The sequence below is a fragment of the Chiloscyllium punctatum genome, chromosome 28 (assembly GCF_047496795.1).
Source record: "Chiloscyllium punctatum isolate Juve2018m chromosome 28, sChiPun1.3, whole genome shotgun sequence".
NCBI classification, from domain to species: Eukaryota; Metazoa; Chordata; class Chondrichthyes; order Orectolobiformes; family Hemiscylliidae; genus Chiloscyllium; species Chiloscyllium punctatum.
The window spans coordinates 11,196,915-11,218,470 of NC_092766.1; the positions used below are offsets into that span (position 1 = coordinate 11,196,915).

The 21,556-nt window shown below is 49.9% G+C and overlaps 1 protein-coding gene across 1 annotated transcript in view; it reads right to left on the minus strand.

Moving 5' to 3' along the window:
* The window catches only part of ubqln4 (ubiquilin 4), a 40,995-nt gene extending 21,008 nt beyond the window's left edge, over positions 1–19,987 (minus strand). Inside the window, exons 1-5 of the mRNA XM_072548750.1 lie at positions 19,916–19,987; positions 18,143–18,294; positions 5,078–5,241; positions 3,881–4,143; positions 2,680–2,838 (exon numbers count right to left, since the gene is read on the minus strand). Of these exons, the coding sequence (XP_072404851.1) occupies positions 2,680–2,838; positions 3,881–4,143; positions 5,078–5,241; positions 18,143–18,294; positions 19,916–19,987 (810 nt within the window). The remainder of the gene's footprint in view (positions 1–2,679; positions 2,839–3,880; positions 4,144–5,077; positions 5,242–18,142; positions 18,295–19,915) is intronic.
* Between the last annotated feature and the right edge of the window lie 1,569 nt (positions 19,988–21,556).

Here is a 21,556-nt window from a genome sequence, read left to right on the forward strand (position 1 = left end):
CCTCAGTACTGTACCCCAGTGTTATACAGGGACAGACCCGTCCCCCCCAGTACTGTACCCCAGTGTTATACAGGGACAGACCTGTCCCCACCAGTACTGTACCCCAGTGTTATACAGAGAGACCCGTCCCCACCAGTACTGTACCGCAGTGTTATACAGGGACAGACCCGTCCCCACCAGTACTGTACCCCAGTGTTATACAGAGACAGACCCGTCCCCACCAGTACTGTACCCCAGTGTTGGACAGGGACATACCCGTCCCCACCAGTACTGTACCCCAGTGTTATACAGAGACAGACCCGTCCCCACCAGTACTGTACCCCAGTGTTGGACAGGGACATACCCGTCCCCACCAGTACTGTACCCCAGTGTTATACAGAGACAGACCCGTCCCCACTAGTACTGTACCCCAGTGTTATGCAGGGACAGACCCGTCCCCACCAGTACTGTACCCCAGTGTTATACATGGACAGACCCATCTCCACCAGTACTGTACCCCAGTGTTATACAGGGACAGACCCGTCCCCACCAGTACTGTACCCCAGTGTTATACAGTGACAGACCCTTCCCCACCTGTACTGTACCCCAGTGTTATACAGGGACACACCCGTCCCCACCAGTACTGTACCCCAGTGTTATACAGGGACAGACCAGTTTCCACCAGTACTGTACCCCAGTGTGATACAGGGACAGAACCGCCCCCACCAGTACTGTACCTCAGTAGTATACAAGGACAGACCCGTCCCCACCAGTACTTTACCCCAGTGTTATACAGGGACAGTCCCTGTCCCCACCAGTACTGCACCCCAGTGTTATACAGGGACAGTCCCTGTCCCCACTAGTTCTGTACCCCAGTGTTATACAGGGACAGACCCGTCCCCACCAGTACTGCACCCCAGTGTTATACAGAGACACACCCATCCCCACCAGACCTCTACCCCAGTGTTGTACAGAAACAGACCAGCTCCCACCTGTACTGTACCCCAGTATTATACAGGGACAGACCCGTCCCCACCAGTACTGTACCCCAGTGTTATACACGGACAGACCAATCTCCACCAGTACTGTACCCCAGTGTTATACAGGGACAGACCCATCCCCACCAGTACCGTATCCCAGTGTTATACAGAGACAGACCCATACCCACCAGTACTGTACCCCAGTATTATACAGGGACAGACCCGTCCCCACCAGTCCTCTACCCCAGTGTTGTACAGAAACAGACCAGCTCCCACCAGTACTGTACCCCCAGTGTTATACAGTGACAGACCCGCCCCCACCAGTACTGTACCCCAGTGTTATACAGGGACAGACCCGTTCCCACCAGTACTGTATCCCAGTGTTACACAGGGACAGACCCGTCCCCACCAGTACTGTACCCCTGTGTTATACAGGGACAGACCCATACCCACCAGTACTGTACCCCAGTGTTATACAGGGACAGACCTGTCCCCACCAGTACTGTACCCCAGTGTTATACAGGGACAGATCCAGCCCCACCAGTACTGTACCCCAGTGTTTTTTACAGGGACAGACCCGTCCCCACCAGTACTGTACCCCACAGTTATACAGGGACAGACCCGTCCCCACCAGTACTGTACCCAGGTGTTATACAGGGACAGACCCGTCCACACCAGTACTGTACCCCAGTGTTATACAGGGACACACCGGTCCCCACCAGTACTGTACCCCAGTGTTATACAGGGACAGACCCGTCCCCACCAGTACTGTACCCCAGTGTTATACAGGGACAGACCCATACCCACCAGTACTGTACCCCAGTGTTATACAGGGACAGATCCGTCCCCACCAGTTCTGCACCCCAGTGTTATACAAACAGACCCGTCCCCACCAGTACTGTACCCCAGTGTTATACAGGGACAGACCCGTCCCCCCCAGTACTGTACCCCAGTGTTATACAGGGACAGACCCATACCCACCAGTACTGTACCCCAGTGTTATACAGGGACAGACCCGTCCCCACCAGTACTGTACCCCAGTGTTATACAGGGACAGATCCGGCCCCACCAGTACTGTACCCCAGTCTTATACGACAGACCTGTCCCCACCAGTACTGTACCCCAGTGTTGTACAGAAACAGACCAGCTCCCACCAGTACTGTACCCCCAGTGTTATACAGTGACAGACCCGTCCCCACCAGTACCGTACCCCAGTGTTATACAGTGACAGACCCGTCCCCACCAGTACCGTACCCCAGTGTTATACAGGGACAGACCCGTCCCCACCAGTACTGTACACCAGTGTTGTACAGGGACAGACCAGTCCCCACCAGGACTGTACCCCAGTGTTATACAGGGACAGACCTGTCCCCACCGGGACTGTACCCTAGTGTTATACAGGGACAGACCCGTCCCCACCAGTACTGTACCCCAGTGTTATAGAGGGACAGACCCGGCCCCACCGGTACTGTACCCCAGTGTTATACAGTGACAGACCCGTCCCCACCAGTACTGTACCCCAGTGTTATACAGGGACAGACCCGGCCCCACCGGTACTGTACCCCAGTGTTATACAGTGACAGACCCGTCCCCACCAGTACTGTACCCCAGTGTTATGCAGCAACAGACCTATGCCCACCAGTAGTGTACCTGTGAATGTTACAAAGAGCCCCAGCCCCTGCCTGCAGCATTGCGCAGATCTCTGGACATATGTAGCTACCTGTTCTCTGGCTGCGCTGAACATGGGTTCCTGAATGTCAGTGTACATGCGTCGCAGGGCGTTGTAGCCACCGGGGATGCTCTCGAGGTTGCTGAGCGCCCGGTCCTGATTCCTCATCATCTCCTGCATCATGGCTGGATTGCGGGCCAGTTCCATCGTCTGTGGGGTGGGTCGGGGGGGGAATGAGTTAGAAATACACCTGGCGAGAGCTGCACCAGCTTAAAACAGAGCCTTCGAGCATTGGAAAGAACGCTCAGTTGCAACGTAGAGACGGCTGGAGCTCGGTCTCCCAGCAGCCGCCATCCTCTCACCCCAAGCAATCAGCCAGCCTTCACCTCAGTAATGGGAGGCTGCCAACAAACGTGGACTAACCAAAAGACCAAAAAAAAACCCAAGTCTTAATTTCACTGACCCACAGTTTGGCGCAAAGGAACGTGGATGAGGAAGATCAGCTGGCCTCCCCTTTCCCTCGTGTTGGCTCGGAATTGGATGGCCCAGCAGCTGAGTGTTGTACTGGGGGAATGGTGCAGCCCTATGTCAATGCCAGTGGATGTTCCTGACTCTCTCAGCACGTTCCTGATCCCGTAAGTGAGCTGCCTCACCCCACACGCCCACCCATGTTAATACCAGCGAAGTCTTTTTTTAATGTAATGGTCTGAAAGGGAGTGAATCAGAACGAAGCAGAATTGCAACTGCAAAGCCAGTGCGCTTTGTCCAAGTGATCGTCTGCAGGCTACCCAATCACAGCCAATATCATTTCAGCAAAACACCTAGCGTTTGCTGCTGCTGGCTTGCAGATCTGCACAAAACTGTGTGGTAGCCAGCTTTTCAACTGTACTGCACACACGTGGCAATGAGACCATGGGAGTCTGAAGGGGGCTGTGCAGAATGCTTCTCATCTTCCCCACAGTGCGTTGGGACGACGGACAGCAGAGGCACACAGGGAGGGAGGACACGAAATGGGACATGGTCTAGGAGGCAGGAAGAGGCACAGGGGCTGGGGGGGGGACATAGAGGGTTACACAGGGATGAGCGCAGGAGTGGAGGGATGGGCAGCAAGTCCGTGATTCGAGGGAGGTTTCCCTCAGAGACCACGGCTGCACAGATCCACACTCGCCCATTTCCCGATGTGAGGTTGGTGGCTCAGACCCACCCTCATTCACCGAGGAGCTTCGACAAGGGGACCGAGGTGTTCCTTCACCTGTCTCATCAGCTCGGGGTTGTTCAACATGTGGCTGATCTCGGGGTTCCTCTCCATCAGCTGCTGCATCTGTGGGTTGGCCATGATCATCTGCCTCATCAGGTCCGGGTTCGACATCATGTTCTGTACAAAAGGGTTCTCCATGATCTGCGCCAGCATGTCTGGGTTTGACATCAGCTGCCGCTGCATCTGTTGCTGGAGCTCCATGAAGTTTGCCGAGCCCATACCCAGGCTCCCGAGTCCCGGAATACCGCCAAAACCAGCTGCAAAAACGAGAACAAAACTGGGTGCAGGGGACATGCTCATTCCAACCATTCAGCCCCTTTATGCCGTGCTATCATCGCTGCTCCAGACCAGCCTCCCGCCACCACCCTTCCCACATCTCCTTGATCCCTTTAGCTTTCTCACCTCGTGTGTTTATCCCTGAATGTATCGCTGATCTTCATCCTGACCACTCCCCGTGGGGGCAAGTCCCACATTACCTCCCCCACTTCCTGGGGAGCAAATCCCATGTTCATCAGCATGCCCAATTCTGCCCCAGTGAACCCCTCCATGTGTGTGCAGAGTTCAGGAGAAATCTGGGATTAACAGTCAGCAGAAGGGAGACTCGCCTGTTCGCACCTTTTCCTCATCGTGGGTCCTGACCACTACTGCCAAAATTGGCACCAAATCTCTCTCAGCTTCATCGCATTTGCACATCTCTCACCCAGTACCCTCCCATAGGAGTCTTAGTCATGCAGTCATACAGCACCAAAACAGACCCTTCAGCCAAACCAGTCCGTGCTGACCCCCATCCTATACTAAACTTGTCCCATCTGCCTGCGCTTGGCCCATATCCCTCCAAATGTTTCTTATTCATTGACTTATCCAAATGTATTTTAAACATTGTAACTGCACCCACCACTTTCTCTGGAAGTTCATTCCTCACGTTTTTGAAAACATTTTTAAAAGGTGAAAGGAGAAAGTATGGCCCCAGCCTTGAGATCCCCCAGCTGAGGGAAAACACACCCGCCGTTCCCCTTATCCATGCCCGTCATGGTTTTATAAATCACCCCTCAGCCTCCTGCACTCCAGTGAAAAAAGCCCCAGCCTCTACTTATAACTCAAACCCTTCAATCCCAGCAACATCCCTATTCCCTCTGTCACCACCCTTCCTGTTATCAAAATAGCAGAGCTGTGAAGAGATGCAAACCTTACATAATACAGATGGGGAGGAGGTAGACGTTCCTGTTGGGGTCACAGTGCTTGGCACACTGCTCGTGCTGGTGACCATGCCGGTGGAGGGTTCTGGTCTTGTGGTGGTCTCCTCGGTGCTGGGGACACTGGATGATGTCGAGGGTTGCGTGCTGGAGTCCTGAAGCCTGGCAAGGCAAAGTGAAAACCACAGCGTCACGATGGACCGGAGAACAGATCCTCCCCGTCACCCGTAGCGAACAAGGTTCAGGCGAGTGACAGGTATCAACTCTCCCTCACTCCACCCAGTTGGGAGGTTACAAGCAGCACCAGACAGCACAGTGCACAAACAAGGTAAAATGAGGATAGTCAGGAAGAAAGTTCACTAAATCTTTACCTGCCAACACTTCCATCAGATGCTCTCAGGACAGGGACAGTGACAGCATGGGGTTAGATACAGAGTTAAACACACTCCACACGGTCCCCTAACCCAAAAAGAAAATCAAACACTCCCAGGACAGGGACAGTACGGGGTTAGATACAGAGTAAAGCTTCCTCGACACTACCCTTCCCTCAAACTCTCCCAGAATAGGGATTGCACTGGGTTAGATACAGAGTAAAGCTCTCTCAACATCATTCCCCCGATCAAACACTTCCAGGATACGGACTGCACAGGGTTACATACAGAGTAAAGCTCCCTCGACACTGCACCCAAACACTTCCAGGACAGGGACCGCACAGGGTTACCATAAGACATAGGAGTGGAAGTAAGGCCATTCAGCCCATCGAGTCCACTCCGCCATTCAATCATGGCTGATGGGCATTTCAACTCCAGTTACCCACATTCTCTCCGTAGCCCTTAATTCCTCGAGACAACAAGAATCTATCAATCTCTGCCTTGAAGACATTTAGCGTCCCGGCCTCCACTGTACTCTGCGGCAATGAATTCCACAGGCCCACCACTCTCTGGCTGAAGAAATGTCTCTGCATTTCTGTTCTGAATTTACCCCCTCTAATTCTAAGGCTGTGTCCACGGGTCCTAGTCTCCTCACCTAACGGAAACGATTTCCTAGCGTCCACCCTTTCCAAGCCATGTATTATCTTGTAAGTTTCTATTAGATCTCGCCTTAATCTTCTAAACTCCAATGAATATATTCCCAGGATCCTCAGCCGTTCTTCATATGTTAGTCCTACCATTCCAGGGATCATCCGTGTGAATCTCCGCTGGACATGCTCCAGTGCCAGTATGTCCTTCCTGAGGTGTGGGGACCAAAACTGGACACAGTACTCCAAATGGGGCCTAACCAGAGCTTTATAAAGTCTCAGTAGCACAACGGTGCTTTTATATACCAACCCTCTTGAGATAATTGACAACATTGCATTCGCTTTCTTAATCACGGACTCAACCTGCATGTTTACCTTTAGAGAATCCTCGACTAGCACTCCCAGATCCCTCTGTACTTTGGCTTTATGAATTTGCTCACAGTTTAGAAAGTAGTCCATGCTTGTATTCTTTTTTCCAAAGTGCAAGACCTCGCAGTTGCTCACATTGAATTCCATCAGCCATTTCCTGGACCACTCTCCCAAACTGTCTAGACCCTTCTGCAATCTCCCCACTTCCTCAGTACTCCCTGCCTGTCCACCTAACTTTGTATCATCGGCAAACTTCACTAGAATGCCCCCAGTCCCTTCATCCAGATCATTAATATGTCACGTGAACAGCTGCGGCCCCAACACTGAACCCTGCGGGACACCGCTCGTCACCGGCTACCATTCCGAAAAAGAACCTTTTATCCCAACTCTCTGCCTTCTGTCAGACAGCCAATCCTCAATCCAGACCAGGAGCTCACCTCGAACACCATGGGCCCTCACCTTGCTCAGCAGCCTCCCCCATGTGGCACCTTATCAAAGGCCTTTTGGAAGTCTAGGTAGACCAAATCCACTGGGTTTCCCTGGTCTAACCTATTTGTCACCTCTTCAAAGAACTCCAACAGGTTTGTCAGACACGACCTCCCCTTACTAAATCCATGTTGACTTGTTCTAATCAGACTCTGCTCTTCTGAGAATTTAGAAACCTCATCCTTAATGATGGATTCTAGAATTTTACCAACAACCCGAGGTTAGGCTAATTTGCCTATAATTTTCCATCTTTTGTTACATACAGAGTAAAGTTCCCTCGACACTGCACCCAAACACTTCCAGGATACTGACAGCACAGAGTTACATACAGAGTAAAGCTCCCTCGACACTGCACCCAAACACTCACAGGACAGGGACAGCATGGGGTTAGATACAGACTAAAGCTTTCTCGACTTTTCTAAACTAAAGGAAAGCTCCCTGAATGCTATCAATGAATCCCAAGTGTTATGGACTAGGCCAGACCACTCAAAACATTCTTGAGCAGGCAACACAGACCATAACTTTGCAATTTGCTTTGGTAAGTGTACGGTGAAAATTACCCAGAGTGAGGTGGCTCGGTTGATTACTAGGTTTTAAAACAGACAGAAATTTATTTACCAATTTACATTAGGAAACACAAAGAACAGAATAAAGAACCTCTGCAGAACTATCCAAACTAGACTTAATTATGCTGTCCCAAATGTATACAACAGTCCCAAAAAAGCAAATCCCCTTAAAGACCAGTAAAAAAAGGGACAAATGCTTACGGTTGACATTAGAAGGGCGGCGAGAGGGAGCGTGTGAGAGAGAGAGAGAGAAAGAGAGAGAGAGGGAGAGAGAGAGAGCTAGACAGCAAGAGAGCGAGAGCAAGAGAGCGAGCGAGAGAGCGCGAGAGGGAGAGCGAGAGAGCGAAAGAACAAGAAAAGGGATCAGCTTTGTGACACAAGGCAGAGAGAGTACAGGGTCAAATACAGAGTAAAGCTTCCTCTATGCTGTCCCTATCAAACACTCCCAGGACAGGGACAAACTCAAATTAAAGCTCCCTCGACAATGTCGCCCAAACACTCCCAGGACAGGGGGCAGCCTGGGTTTAGTTACTGGTGAACGCTCCCTTCACACTGTCCCCCATCAAACACTCCCAGGACAGGGGGCAGCCTGGGTTTAGTTACTGGGGAAAGCTCCCTTCACACTGTCCCCCATCAAACACTCCCAGGACAGGGGGCAGCCTGGGTTTAGTTACTGGGGAAAGCTCCCTTCACACTGTCCCCCATCAAACACTCCCAGGACAGGGGGCAGCCTGGGTTTAGATACTGGGGAAAGCTCCCTTCACACTGTCCCCCATCAAACACTCCCAGGACAGGGGGCAGCCTGGGTTTAGTTACTGGGGAAAGCTCCCTTCACACTGTCCCCCATCAAACACTCCCAGGACAGGGGGCAGCATGGGTTTAGTTACTGGGGAAAGCTCCCTTCACACTGTCCCCCATCAAACACTCCCAGGACAGGGGGCAGCCTGGGTTTAGTTACTGGTGAAAGCTCCCTTCACACTGTCCCCCATCAAACACTCCCAGGACAGGGGGCAGCCTGGGTTTAGTTACTGGGGAAAGCTCCCTTCACACTGTCCCCCATCAAACACTCCCAGGACAGGGGGCAGCCTGGGTTTAGTTACTGGTGAACGCTCCCTTCACACTGTCCCCCATCAAACACTCCCAGGACAGGGGGCAGCCTGGGTTTAGTTACTGGTGAACGCTCCCTTCACACTGTCCCCCATCAAACACTCCCAGGACAGGGGGCAGCCTGGGTTTAGTTACTGGTGAACGCTCCCTTCACACTGTCCCCCATCAAAAACTCCCAGGACAGGGGGCAGCCTGGGTTTAGTTACTGGGGAAAGCTCCCTTCACACTGTCCCCCATCAAACACTCCCAGGACAGGGGGCAGCATGGGTTTAGTTACTGGTGAACGCTCCCTTCACACTGTCCCCCATCAAACACTCCCAGGACAGGGGGCAGCCTGGGTTTAGATACTGGGGAAAGCTCCCTTCACACTGTCCCCCATCAAACACTCCCAGGACAGGGGGCAGCCTGGGTTTAGTTACGGGGGAAAGCTCCCTTCACACTGTCCCCCATCAAACACTCCCAGGACAGGGGGCAGCCTGGGTTTAGTTACTGGGGAAAGCTCCCTTCACACTGTCCCCCATCAAACACTCCCAGGACAGGGGGCAGCCTGGGTTTAGATACTGGGGAAAGCTCCCTTCACACTGTCCCCCATCAAACACTCCCAGGACAGGGGGCAGCCTGGGTTTAGTTACTGGGGAAAGCTCCCTTCACACTGTCCCCCATCAAACACTCCCAGGACAGGGGGCAGCCTGGGTTTAGTTACTGGGGAAAGCTCCCTTCACACTGTCCCCCATCAAACACTCCCAGGACAGGGGGCAGCCTGGGTTTAGTTACTGGGGAAAGCTCCCTTCACACTGTCCCCCATCAAACACTCCCAGGACAGGGGGCAGCCTGGGTTTAGTTACTGGGGAAAGCTCCCTTCACACTGTCCCCCATCAAACACTCCCAGGACAGGGGGCAGCCTGGGTTTAGATACTGGGGAAAGCTCCCTTCACACTGTCCCCCATCAAACACTCCCAGGACAGGGGGCAGCCTGGGTTTAGATACTGGGGAAAGCTCCCTTCACACTGTCCCCCATCAAACACTCCCAGGACAGGGGGCAGCCTGGGTTTAGATACTGGGGAAAGCTCCCTTCACACTGTCCCCCATCAAACACTCCCAGGACAGGGGGCAGCCTGGGTTTAGTTACTGGGGAAAGCTCCCTTCACACTGTCCCCCATCAAACACTCCCAGGACAGGGGGCAGCCTGGGTTTAGATACTGGGGAAAGCTCCCTTCACACTGTCCCCCATCAAACACTCCTTGGACAGGGGGCAGCATGGGTTTAGTTACTGGGGAAAGCTCCCTTCACACTGTCCCCCATCAAACACTCCCAGGACAGGGGGCAGCATGGGTTTAGTTACTGGGGAAAGCTCCCTTCACACTGTCCCCCATCAAACACTCCCAGGACAGGGGGCAGCCTGGGTTTAGTTACTGGTGAACGCTCCCTTCACACTGTCCCCCATCAAACACTCCCAGGACAGGGGGCAGCCTGGGTTTAGATACTGGGGAAAGCTCCCTTCACACTGTCCCCCATCAAACACTCCCAGGACAGGGGGCAGCATGGGTTTAGTTACTGGGGAAAGCTCCCTTCACACTGTCCCCCATCAAACACTCCCAGGACAGGGGGCAGCCTGGGTTTAGTTACTGGGGAAAGCTCCCTTCACACTGTCCCCCATCAAACACTCCCAGGACAGGGGGCAGCCTGGGTTTAGATACTGGGGAAAGCTCCCTTCACACTGTCCCCCATCAAACACTCCCAGGACAGGGGGCAGCCTGGGTTTAGATACTGGGGAAAGCTCCCTTCACACTGTCCCCCATCAAACACTCCCAGGACAGGGGGCAGCCTGGGTTTAGTTACTGGGGAAAGCTCCCTTCACACTGTCCCCCATCAAACACTCCCAGGACAGGGGGCAGCATGGGTTTAGTTACTGGGGAAAGCTCCCTTCACACTGTCCCCCATCAAACACTCCCAGGACAGGGGGCAGCATGGGTTTAGTTACTGGGGAAAGCTCCCTTCACACTGTCCCCCATCAAACACTCCCAGGACAGGGGGCAGCCTGGGTTTAGTTACTGGGGAAAGCTCCCTTCACACTGTCCCCCATCAAACACTCCCAGGACAGGGGGCAGCCTGGGTTTAGATACTGGGGAAAGCTCCCTTCACACTGTCCCCCATCAAACACTCCCAGGACAGGGGGCAGCCTGGGTTTAGTTACTGGTGAACGCTCCCTTCACACTGTCCCCCATCAAACACTCCCAGGACAGGGGGCAGCCTGGGTTTAGATACTGGGGAAAGCTCCCTTCACACTGTCCCCCATCAAACACTCCCAGGACAGGGGGCAGCCTGGGTTTAGATACTGGGGAAAGCTCCCTTCACACTGTCCCCCATCAAACACTCCCAGGACAGGTACAGTAGAGTGACACATACAGAGTAAAGCTCCTTCTGAACTTTCTCAGTCAGCTGTATCGGCCTCACCACTGAAGACAGGCTTCCTAACGCAATAGCCAACATTCCCGTTTCACGCCTGACCTATCTTGTGACCAAGGCATCTTGGGCGACTTTATGAATTGCATTGACACTCAGCAGAAACAGGATTTGCCATGCATCTCCGAACCCAGCAACGTACCCCCATGCAAATCGAGCAATTTAAGCAAGATTGGGAACTGGAGTTGATCGTTGCTGGCTGATTTCTAAGCATTATAGAGAACTGCAAACTCCTTCTGCTGCCCAAGGGGCACCAGGAAGAGATCCACACCAACTCTTGCCCCTGGTCTGCAGGTCCAATATACTTGTGCAAACGTAAAGGTCCTTCCAGCTCGTGGCAGAGGAGACCACCTTAGCGGGAAGCATCATTGCTGGCATCGCAACCTTCCAGCCAATGGAAATCTGGCATCACTACCCATCTCAGTCCGCTCTCAGCCTGCACGTGCACACTAATCCAGTAGCTAGCTGAAGCAGTCAGGAACGTTCGGGTAGTTAATTCACCAGTTACAACAGTGTCACTTAAATCACACCACTTAACAGCACCACATCAACTGGGCTCCCACATCAGAAAAAGCACACTGGGCAATGCAGTAGCTGGATACAAAATTCACAGGCTATCACCTCAACAAAAGGGTGCAAACTCTCAGTGGTGGAACAGACTCTTTTCTCTCGAAAAGAGAAGCTTGAGGAAAAGACCTGATCGAGTACAGGCGGTTCTGACGTAATGCGGTAGTTCCATTTTCGTGTTGTAACAAAATCGCGCAATGGGCCGCGCGCTATTCAGCGTGATGGGGCTGGAATCGCATTACAGCCAACCCAGGTAAGCAAAGTTCGCGCTCTACAAATGACGGTCTAAATCCTTCACTTGCGTTAAAGCGAATTCGTGTTGAAGAAAGGTGCGTTATAGCAGAACTGACTGTATTTAAAATTCTGGAAGGGTGGACACAGAAAATGCTTCCATTGTTAGACCAGAACTTGGGAGCTGTCAGTTAAGGACAGTCACAATAAATGCAACAGGAGAAACCAGAGCGGGGGGGGGGAAGAGACATGGAACGTGCTCACGTACAGGTACACTGAAAGGGGGAGCTGAATAAAGAGCATGGGGGAGAGAGGAGGAGGAGGAGGAGTAATGTCAGCAACACTCTACATGGCCTTCATTAATCTGATCAAGGTTTCTGATTCAGTCATCAGTTGGGAAGTGCTGTGGAAGATCCAGTCAAACATTGGCTGTCTAGTGAAACTCATCAACATCCACCATCTCCTCCACAATAAGATGTTGGTGACTGTACTCACCAACGGTAATACAACAGAATCCTGAGGTCAAGACTGGGGTCGAGCAGGGATATGTCATCGCCCCCACCCTATTCTCCATCGTCATGCCACTGTTCTTCGTCTTATCAAGAACACGCTTCCTCATGATGTGGTCATTATCTATAGGATGGACGGAAAACATTTCACCCTCAACTGGTTGAAATTACTCTGCCATCAATGCAATAATGGCTGACCATCCAAATCCGTCCCCTATCCTGTTTTCCTCCCGCATACCCTTTGACCCCTTTAGCCCCAAGAACTGTATCTAACTCCTTCTTATAAACATTCAAATCTTTGGCCTCAACCACTTTCTGTGGCAGAGGATTCCCCAGGCTCCTCACTTTCTCATCTCCGCCCTGTGCGGCCACCCTGCATCCTTACGAATGTGACCCTGGTTCTGGACTCTGTGCTCATCACATACATTCTTCCTATTAGAATTTCATAGCTTTCGAAGATAGTCCTACCTGATCCAGTCTCTCTTCATACGTCAGTCTTATCATCACAGAAATCAGTCTGGTAAACCTCTGTTGCACTCTCGCCATAGCTAGAACATACCTCCTCAGATAAGGAGACCAAAAAAAAGATCCAGGTGTGGTCTCACCAAGGCCGTGTATAATTGCAGCAAGAATTGGGAAAGGTGAGCTAGAGGATTGTAAAAAGGACCTGGGACGGTCATGAAAGTAGAGGGGTGGACCAGTGAGAGAAATAGCGATGTAGTGCACCACAACTCCAGAGATACAATCACCTCAGAGACCGGGAAGATAGAGCAGCTGATCTCAACTCAGTCCAAGTCGACACGAAAAGATAAACAGTTGCCGCCTGTCCGCTAAACAGCAGCGGCCTCTTTGGCTTGGTCTCGCCCACATCAATGCTGAGAGAATTGCGAAGGAGACAGGTGCAGCGTCATCTGCAAATATGGCAGAATACCGAATGCTTCAGGACCAGAAGGGCAGGCAGGTGAGGGGGATGCAGGAGAGATGGTTCCTACTTTCAGGATTGGAGTTTGACCGAGATGAGCAGGAATCTCTTCACTCGGAGGGTGGAGCTTTGCTGGAGTTCTGTCCCCCAGAATTCACTCAGCGCACCTGTTCAAGACAGAGCTTCTGGATATTAAAGATGTCAAGGGATACAGGGACGGTACAAGAAAATGCCATTGAGGCAGAAGTTCAGCCCTGGCAGAGCAGGCTCGAAGGGTTGAATGGCTCTTGGTGTCTTTATTGGTGTGGGCGGGCCAGCATTTATTGCCCACTTCTAAATGCCCGGTGGGTCAACCACATTTCTGTGGGTCTGTTGTCACTTGCAGGCCAGACCAGTCAAGAGTCCTTCCCGAAAGGTCTTCAGTGAATCAGATCAGTTTCTCTGACAATGGTCATCATCAGGCTCTTAGTTCCAGATTTGTTTTGATTGGTTTCAAATTCCACCAATTGCCATCGCATGATTGGAACCTGGGTCCCCAGAACATTACCTCACACTCTGGATTAATAGTCTAGCGACAATACCACTGGGTCACCACCCCCCCCCTCTTGTTTCTATTATCCGTACAGCAGACTGTCAGGGCTGAATGGCTTACACCCCTCTCAGAAGCTGACGCTCTTCGGTACCACCAGCTCCATCAAAGCACTGAAGGAACACACTGCAGTCTGAGTTTAACATGGGGAGAGGCTACTGAGGGCACGTTCCGAATATGGTATGTTTCAGAGTTGCCCAGATGAATCCCTCGGTGAAGGGCTTAAGCGTCGACTCTCCTGCTCCTTGGATGCTGCCTGACCGGCTGTGCTTTTCCATCAAATCCCTAGGATCGGAGTGAAGCCGGATAGCAGACGCTGGAGGACATTGTACTAGACGCAGCTGTACTGCCTCGTGAACCTTGTGCGCCCAGCTACAAGAGCAGGCCAAGCTTCAGCTTCACGGCTGGTTTAGAAAGAACGCCACCACGCTTCAAGCGGCAGCCTCGAATCTGCGCTCATGTCCCTTGAGCTAGGCTTGAGCCTACAAGCTGCGGTTGCTGGGGTGACAGCACTCAGCCACAGCGGCTACCAGGAAAAACACTGCACTGGCTGAGCAGCAATTTAACAGCCAGGGTTGAGTCAACAGCAGTGTACACGGCACAAGGTGCGAGCCCTGACCTGCCGAGCTATCAAGAGTGGCACACGGGCAGCCAACATTACCATGGGTCGTTGCATTTTGTGTAGGAGGTTTGAGCCACACGTTGCCTTAAAGGCTGCTGAGATATAGGGCCTGAATGAATGCTGTCAGCGCTTGGAAACTGTACAGGGGACTACTTTAAGGGAAAACAGGAAAACAACACAGTCTAGAGGGAGACACGAGAAGGAAAAACAAGTATGCTAAAAGAAAGGATGCCTTGCTGTCAGGAGAATGTTCGCAAAGAGGATTTAACGTACAACAGCACAAAAGGCGAGGATAATACAAGAGCCAAGCAAAGTTCAGCTATCAGAATTTGGGATTTAAGTAATTCAGACATTCATGGGATGGAGGCAGAGACTGTCCACACTAAACTGGAAAGCTCTGCTAACAGGTAAAACATCGTCAAGGGTGTCCAAAGAAATATGTAATGCTGTTCAAAATCAGTTTGTACCCCCCAAGGGGAAAAGCTCTACCTCACACAAAGAAACCAGATGGGGTCATCGGACGTGGTAAGGGACAGCATAAAACTAAAGGGGCTTAAAAAAAAACAAAGGACAGGAGAGATCCTGCAGAACGGGACTACAAAGGGCCCTAAAGCAGCTTAAAGTGGCTAAAAAGATTGATGAAAGCAAATTTGCAAGGGATATAAAGGACAAGAAGAGGAGATTTTATAGTTATTATAAAAGGAAAGCAGCTGGTTAAGAGCATTATTGGCCTAGTGAAGGCAGAGAGTGGGGATATTGTCAATGACCATGGGGAAATGACAGACACGCTGAACGATTAATTTGTTTCAGTATTTACAGCACTAGATGAGGACAGTTTGCTCAAAGTCCCAAAGAAATTAGAGGGAGGATCAGGGTCAGGGTCTAAATAAGTAAATCATCAAAAATGGGGAAACTAATGGGCTGAAGAGTGACAACCCCTCAGGAGCTGAGAGTTTCAATGCACAGGTGTTAAAGGCAGTAAGAGGGCACACTGCCGATGCTCTAACCATAACCTTTCAGAGTTCCCCAAATCAGGATTGGAAATTTGCTCATGTCATACTGATCTCTAAGGCGGCTGACAGAGGGAAAGCAGGGATTTACAGACCAGTTAGCCTGACATTTGTGGTGGGCAAACTGTTGGAGTCTATAAATCAAGGATAAAGCAACTGATCACCCCAAGGAAATTTAGCTAATCCAGGAAAATCAGCATGGATTCACCAAGGATAGGTCACGCCTGACAAAGGTCAGTTTTCTTTTTGGACAAGTGACAAAGGTAAGTCTACCAATAAAATTAAGTGGACGGATGTTGTTTTAGATCGATTCCTAGAAGACTATCAAAGGTCACTCAGAAGAGACTGTTAGCTAACATGGAACTAACGGCAAATTAGTGTCATGGATAGCAAATTGTTGAGTGGCAGGAATGAGAGAGTAGGAATAATGGCTCAGTCCTCAAACTGGCAGGACATGACACTAGTGGTGTCCTGCAGGGATCTGTGTGGGGACCTCAATTATTCACAATATTCACTAACACCACAAAATTGGGCAGAATTGGAGAGAGGGCTGATGACAGCATAAAATTACAACAGGATATTGATAGGATTAGGTGAAAAGACAGAGCTGTGGCAGATGGGTTATAACATAAGCAGGTGAGAGATTATCGATTTCAGACCAAAAACGGGTAGATCAGGATTACTTTTTAATTATAAAAAGGTACAAAATTAAAAAGTGCATGTCCAACAAGATTTGGCGATTCAGGTCCACAGCTCTTTAAAACAGCATGAACAGGTGCAGAAAATAGTCAAGGTGGTGAATGGAATGCTAGCCTGTATATCTAAAGGGCTGGAGCAGAGGGATCCAGACATTACACTGCAGTTATACAAATCCTAGTTAGACCCCAGTTCAAATACTATGAGCAGATCTGGCCAGCACACCTTAGGAAGGATGTTTTGACCCTGCAGGGAGTTCAGTGCATGTTTGCAAGAATGATACCTGGCCTTCAGGGGTTAAGCTATGAGGGGAGATTAAACAAATCAGGCCTTTATTCTCTGGAATTTAGAAGGTTAAGGGGTGATCTAACTCAAGGTCTTCAGGATATTAACAGGGAAAGATATGAACGATTCCCACTGGTTGAAGATTCTTGAATCAAAGGGCATTACTGAGAATTAGGGTCAGGCAATTCAGCAGAAATGTTTGAAAATACTTTGACATGCAAAGCGTAGAGGAGGTTGAGAACTGTCTTCCTCAGATGGCAGTCAATGTGAATTCAACTGTTAAATTTAAACCTGAGATAGAGAAATTTTTATTCAGCAAGGATACCAAGGGATTTGAGCCCAAGGCAGGCAGATGGAGTTAGGTGACAGATTAGCCATGATCTCACTGAATGGTTTACTCCTGTTCTTATAACTGCAGCCTCACCCCATTTCAAACTCTCACCCCCCAGCAGGGGAAGATTTCAACTGAGGATAAGAGTTGTGATCCCTGTGTTCAGAAAGATGGAAATGCATAGAGTCTGGGAAAAGTATGGATTTAAATGCAAGATTTTTTATTTAAAGTGAGAGCCAGCACTTCCCCAACAGCCCCTTGAACAGGTTGGCTGTGAGCTGCCCGACTACACCAAGCAGTCCATGGCACCACGCAAGGTGGCTTCAGTATCACTCAGCGCACACTGGATCATAAATCCTTGGAAATCGTAAACTGCTCCACTGGGAAAGCAGGAATAGCTGCAATACAATCAATATTGCCACAGGCAGAGAGATTTACTCAGCATTGAATACTATGCTGTTCCCTGTCCTGGGATGGTGACAGAGTACAGGGTGTTTTACTGTTACCATAGAGGGAACAGAGGCAGCTTTTCTCAATATCTAACTCTGTGCTGTCCCTGACCTGGGAGTGTTTGATGGAGGACACTGTAGAGAGAGCTTTATTTGGTAACTACCCGCCCTGTGCTGTCCCTATCCTGGGAGTGTTGGATGGGGACGGTGTTGAGTCAGCTTTAATTTCTTTAACTTTCAGTTGAAAAGAGTAGAGAGCGCTTTTCTTGGATCTAACCCTATGTGCACCTTTTTAACCAAGAATCTCAAGTCAGTCTGACCACACTCCCAAGATCAAACAACTTGCTGAATCTCAGACAGGGCGATCTAGGTGAAGGGGTCAGGGCCCTAAAAGCGCAAGAGCAAGATGACCAGAAGAGGGACACTTTGCTGTGAGCAAGCTCACTCCACCCATCATTGGAGTCCACACGAAGTCAGGAAGGGCAAGGTAAAAGCAATGAAGTCCAACTGAATAACTGTGTGCCCCTCGCCCACAAACCATACCCCATCTGCATGTTCATGGATACCTCTACAAGGCAACTTCCCCGTTGCCACATGCTGTGCCACAATTGCGAGATGATTTTTTTACTGTGTCAACCATCACAGGGTCATTTCTGGGCTTGTGATTCATTGGCACAATGCAGCAAATTTCACAACCGTCACTGAACACACGCTGCTCTCTTTTACAACAGACGCAACTTCAGCTTGTCAAGTGAGAGGGGCAACTCAGTAACAGAGGGACTTGCACACACTCAGTTTGTCATCTCAATGGAATGGAAGTCAGGAGATCTTAAAAGCCCTTACCTCTGGGCTGTCTTTATTACGAGATGCACAGTGAGACCGTCTTTAATGCCATGCTGGTTGAGTGTATCTCCATCCTTCAGTATCTTCCCTGCGAATATGAGAACCAACTGTTCCTGTTTAGCTTTGAATCGTTTAGAGATTTCATTTTTAAACTGAAGGGATAAAAGAGGGGAAAAAAAAACATAAATGGCATGCAAATATTCTGCCCATTCATTAAGATCTCAGAATTGTTACTGCTCAGAAGGCCCACTGATTTTGCACCAGCTCTCCAAGTGAGCATTACGACTTGGTGCCATTTCCGTTATCTTTTCCCATAACCCCATACCTTGGTTCTAGTTCAATAATCATTCAATGCCCTCTTCAACTTACAGACAGTGTCCCCCTGCATCAAACACTCCCAGGGCAGGGACAGCACAGAGTGAGATATACACTTCCCACACTGTCCCCACATCAAACACTCCCAGGGCAGGGACAGCACAGAGTGAGATATACACTTCCCACACTGTCCCCACATCAAACACTCCCAGGGCAGGGACAGCACAGAGTTAGATATACACTTCCCACACTGTCCCCACATCAAACACTCCCAGGGCAGGGACAGCACAGAGTGAGATATACACTTCCCACACTGTCCCCACATCAAACACTCCCAGGGCAGGGACAGCACAGAGCGAGATATACACTTCCCACACTGTCCCCACATCAAACACTCCCAGGGCAGGGACAGCACAGAGTGAGATATACACTTCCCACACTGTCCCCACATCAAACACTCCCAGGGCAGGGACAGCACAGAGTGAGATATACACTTCCCACACTGTCCCCACATCAAACACTCCCAGGGCAGGGACAGCACAGAGTGAGATATACACTTCCCACACTGTCCCCACATCAAACACTCCCAGGGCAGGGACAGCACAGAGTTAGATATTGAGAAAAGCTCAACTTACAGACAGAGAACTTCAAACTATTTGCAGTGTGAAAAAGATTTTCTCACATCACATGCACCTTGTTTACAAACCACAAAATGTGCACCCTCTCGTTCTTCATCCTTTTACAAACAGGAAGTGTAATCTGGATCCTCTCATGTTTTGAAATAAAGTTCTCAACAAAATCTCCTTTCACCCTTCTTTTCTTCAAAGAGAGGAGTCTCAATTTCCCCAATCTGCTCTCATAACTGAAGGTTGTTATCCATGAAAAATTTCTTGTAAACACCTCCTGCACTCACCTCTTTCCTGTAGCATGACACCCAGAACTCGACACTGTAGTCCAGCTGAGGTCAAAGGAGCATCCTGTACAGGTTCAGTATAACTTTCCTGCTACTGTACTCTATCCCCTTCTTTATAAAGCCTAGATACTGCATTCTTTCTTAAATTCACTCTCACCTCTCTTACTACCTTTAATGACTTACACACATAAACACCAAGGTCTTTATATTCCTGCACAGCCTACATTTTATGGCTGACCTGTTTGAGTTTCAAATTCCACATTATTTTTGATTCCCTTGCCTCACAAGAATCTGTCAATCTCAAACTTGAAAATATTCAGTGACACTTGTCTCCAAGGCCTTCTTTGGCAGAGATTTAAAGTCGCACAGCCCTGAGAGGGAAAAACTCACCTCTGGCATAAAAGAGCAACCCTGAAGCAGTGCCCCCTGGTTGCAAAGGGGCAACCATCACTTTCAGACCCACTTTGCTCGAGACCACTCAAGATCTTAAATATTCCAACCAAGTCATCACTCACTCTTCTAAACCACAGCCTGTCCAATCTCACCTTGGAATGCAACCCGTTCACTCCAGCTATCAATCCAGTAAATATTTTTCTAATCCCCTTGAACACATACATTCCTCTTTAAATGAGATGACCAAAACTACACATGGATTTGAGAAGTGACCTTGCAATGCTCTGTAGAAATAAAACAAAGACTCCTAACTTGTGTGTGTAATAAATGCTGATAAAGGATTGTGGCTCTCATCAAGTCTCAGTTACCAGCTGAAGCTGAGCACTAACTCTGTGGTAACTCCTACTCTGAAGTACTGAGATTTCTCTGCACCATGGAATTCTGCAGTTGTTCTCCATTTAAGTCACATTCTGCTTTTTAATTCTTCTTGCCAAACAACTTTAGCTATACCCACACCATACTCAGATGGAAAATGTCAGATTATTGCTCACTCACTCAACCCACCACTACCTGCAACCTGCTTACACCCTCGGCATAATGTACTTTCCTACTAACCTTGGTGTCATTTGCAAATTTAGGCACCACACCTTCACTCCCCTCATCTTTGCTATAGAAGCACAGAATCCCTACAATGAGGAAGCAGACCATTTGGCCCATCGGGTCCAGATCGACCCTCGGAAGAGCATCCTATTTCCCTGCCCAATCCCTGTAACCCTGCATTTCCCATGGCCAATCCACCCTAACCTGCACATCTCTGAGCACTATGGGACAATTTAGCATGGCCAATCCACCCTAACCTGCACATCCCTGGGCACTACGCGACAATTTAGCATGGCCAATCCACCCTAACCTGCACTTCCCTGGGCATTATGGGACAATTTAGCATGGCCAATCCACCCTAACCTGCACATCCCTGGGCATTATGGGACAATTTAGCACGGCCAATCCACCCTAACCTGGGGGAGGAAAGCCACACACAAATGAGGGAGAACGTGCAAACTCCACACACAGGCTGAAACTGAACCCATGTCTCTGGCGCTATGAGGCAACAGTGCTAACCACTGAGCCACCCTGAATACAAACTACAAAAAGCTTCAGGACTGATCACATCATGCCAAAGAAAAACAGGGAATAAAGGTTTCTTGGTAAACAAAAAAAAAGTGGCAAATCTCCCCACAAAAAAATCAGCAAGATTCCACTCTAAGGCCTGATCGCATTTCCAGCCTCAGTCAATTTGGGGTGGAAGAGCTGGCCTGCAGAAGCCAGAGTTGAAAAGTTGGCAAAAATCTCCCTCCCCAAACCAGTGACCCAATAGGGCAAGAAAGACTTGCTTTATAAAATGCCTTGCAGCACCTCAACCTCTGAATGTTGGCACAGCAAGCTCCCAAAGCAGCAATGAGTTCTGCACAAGACCCACTGCTCAGCTTCCAATCAATCACATGGTCAGCAGGGCTCACTGTATTGCAAGTTACGATAGGAAAGAGTTCAGCAAAGAAGCGTAATTATGCCAGACTCAACCAGACGCACATGAACATGCTCAAAAGCATTCAGAAACCAGTGTGTAACTGATGCTAGATAACATGTACTACTCTGACAGTGTGTTCCTTCCTTGAAGTGGGAAAAAGGTTCTATCTGGACTCCACTCGTGAGTCCAGGAGTCACACCTCCCATCAATGCGACCTCTGGCTACACAAAGGAAACCTGCAGTGAACTTCAAGAGAAAAGACTCCATG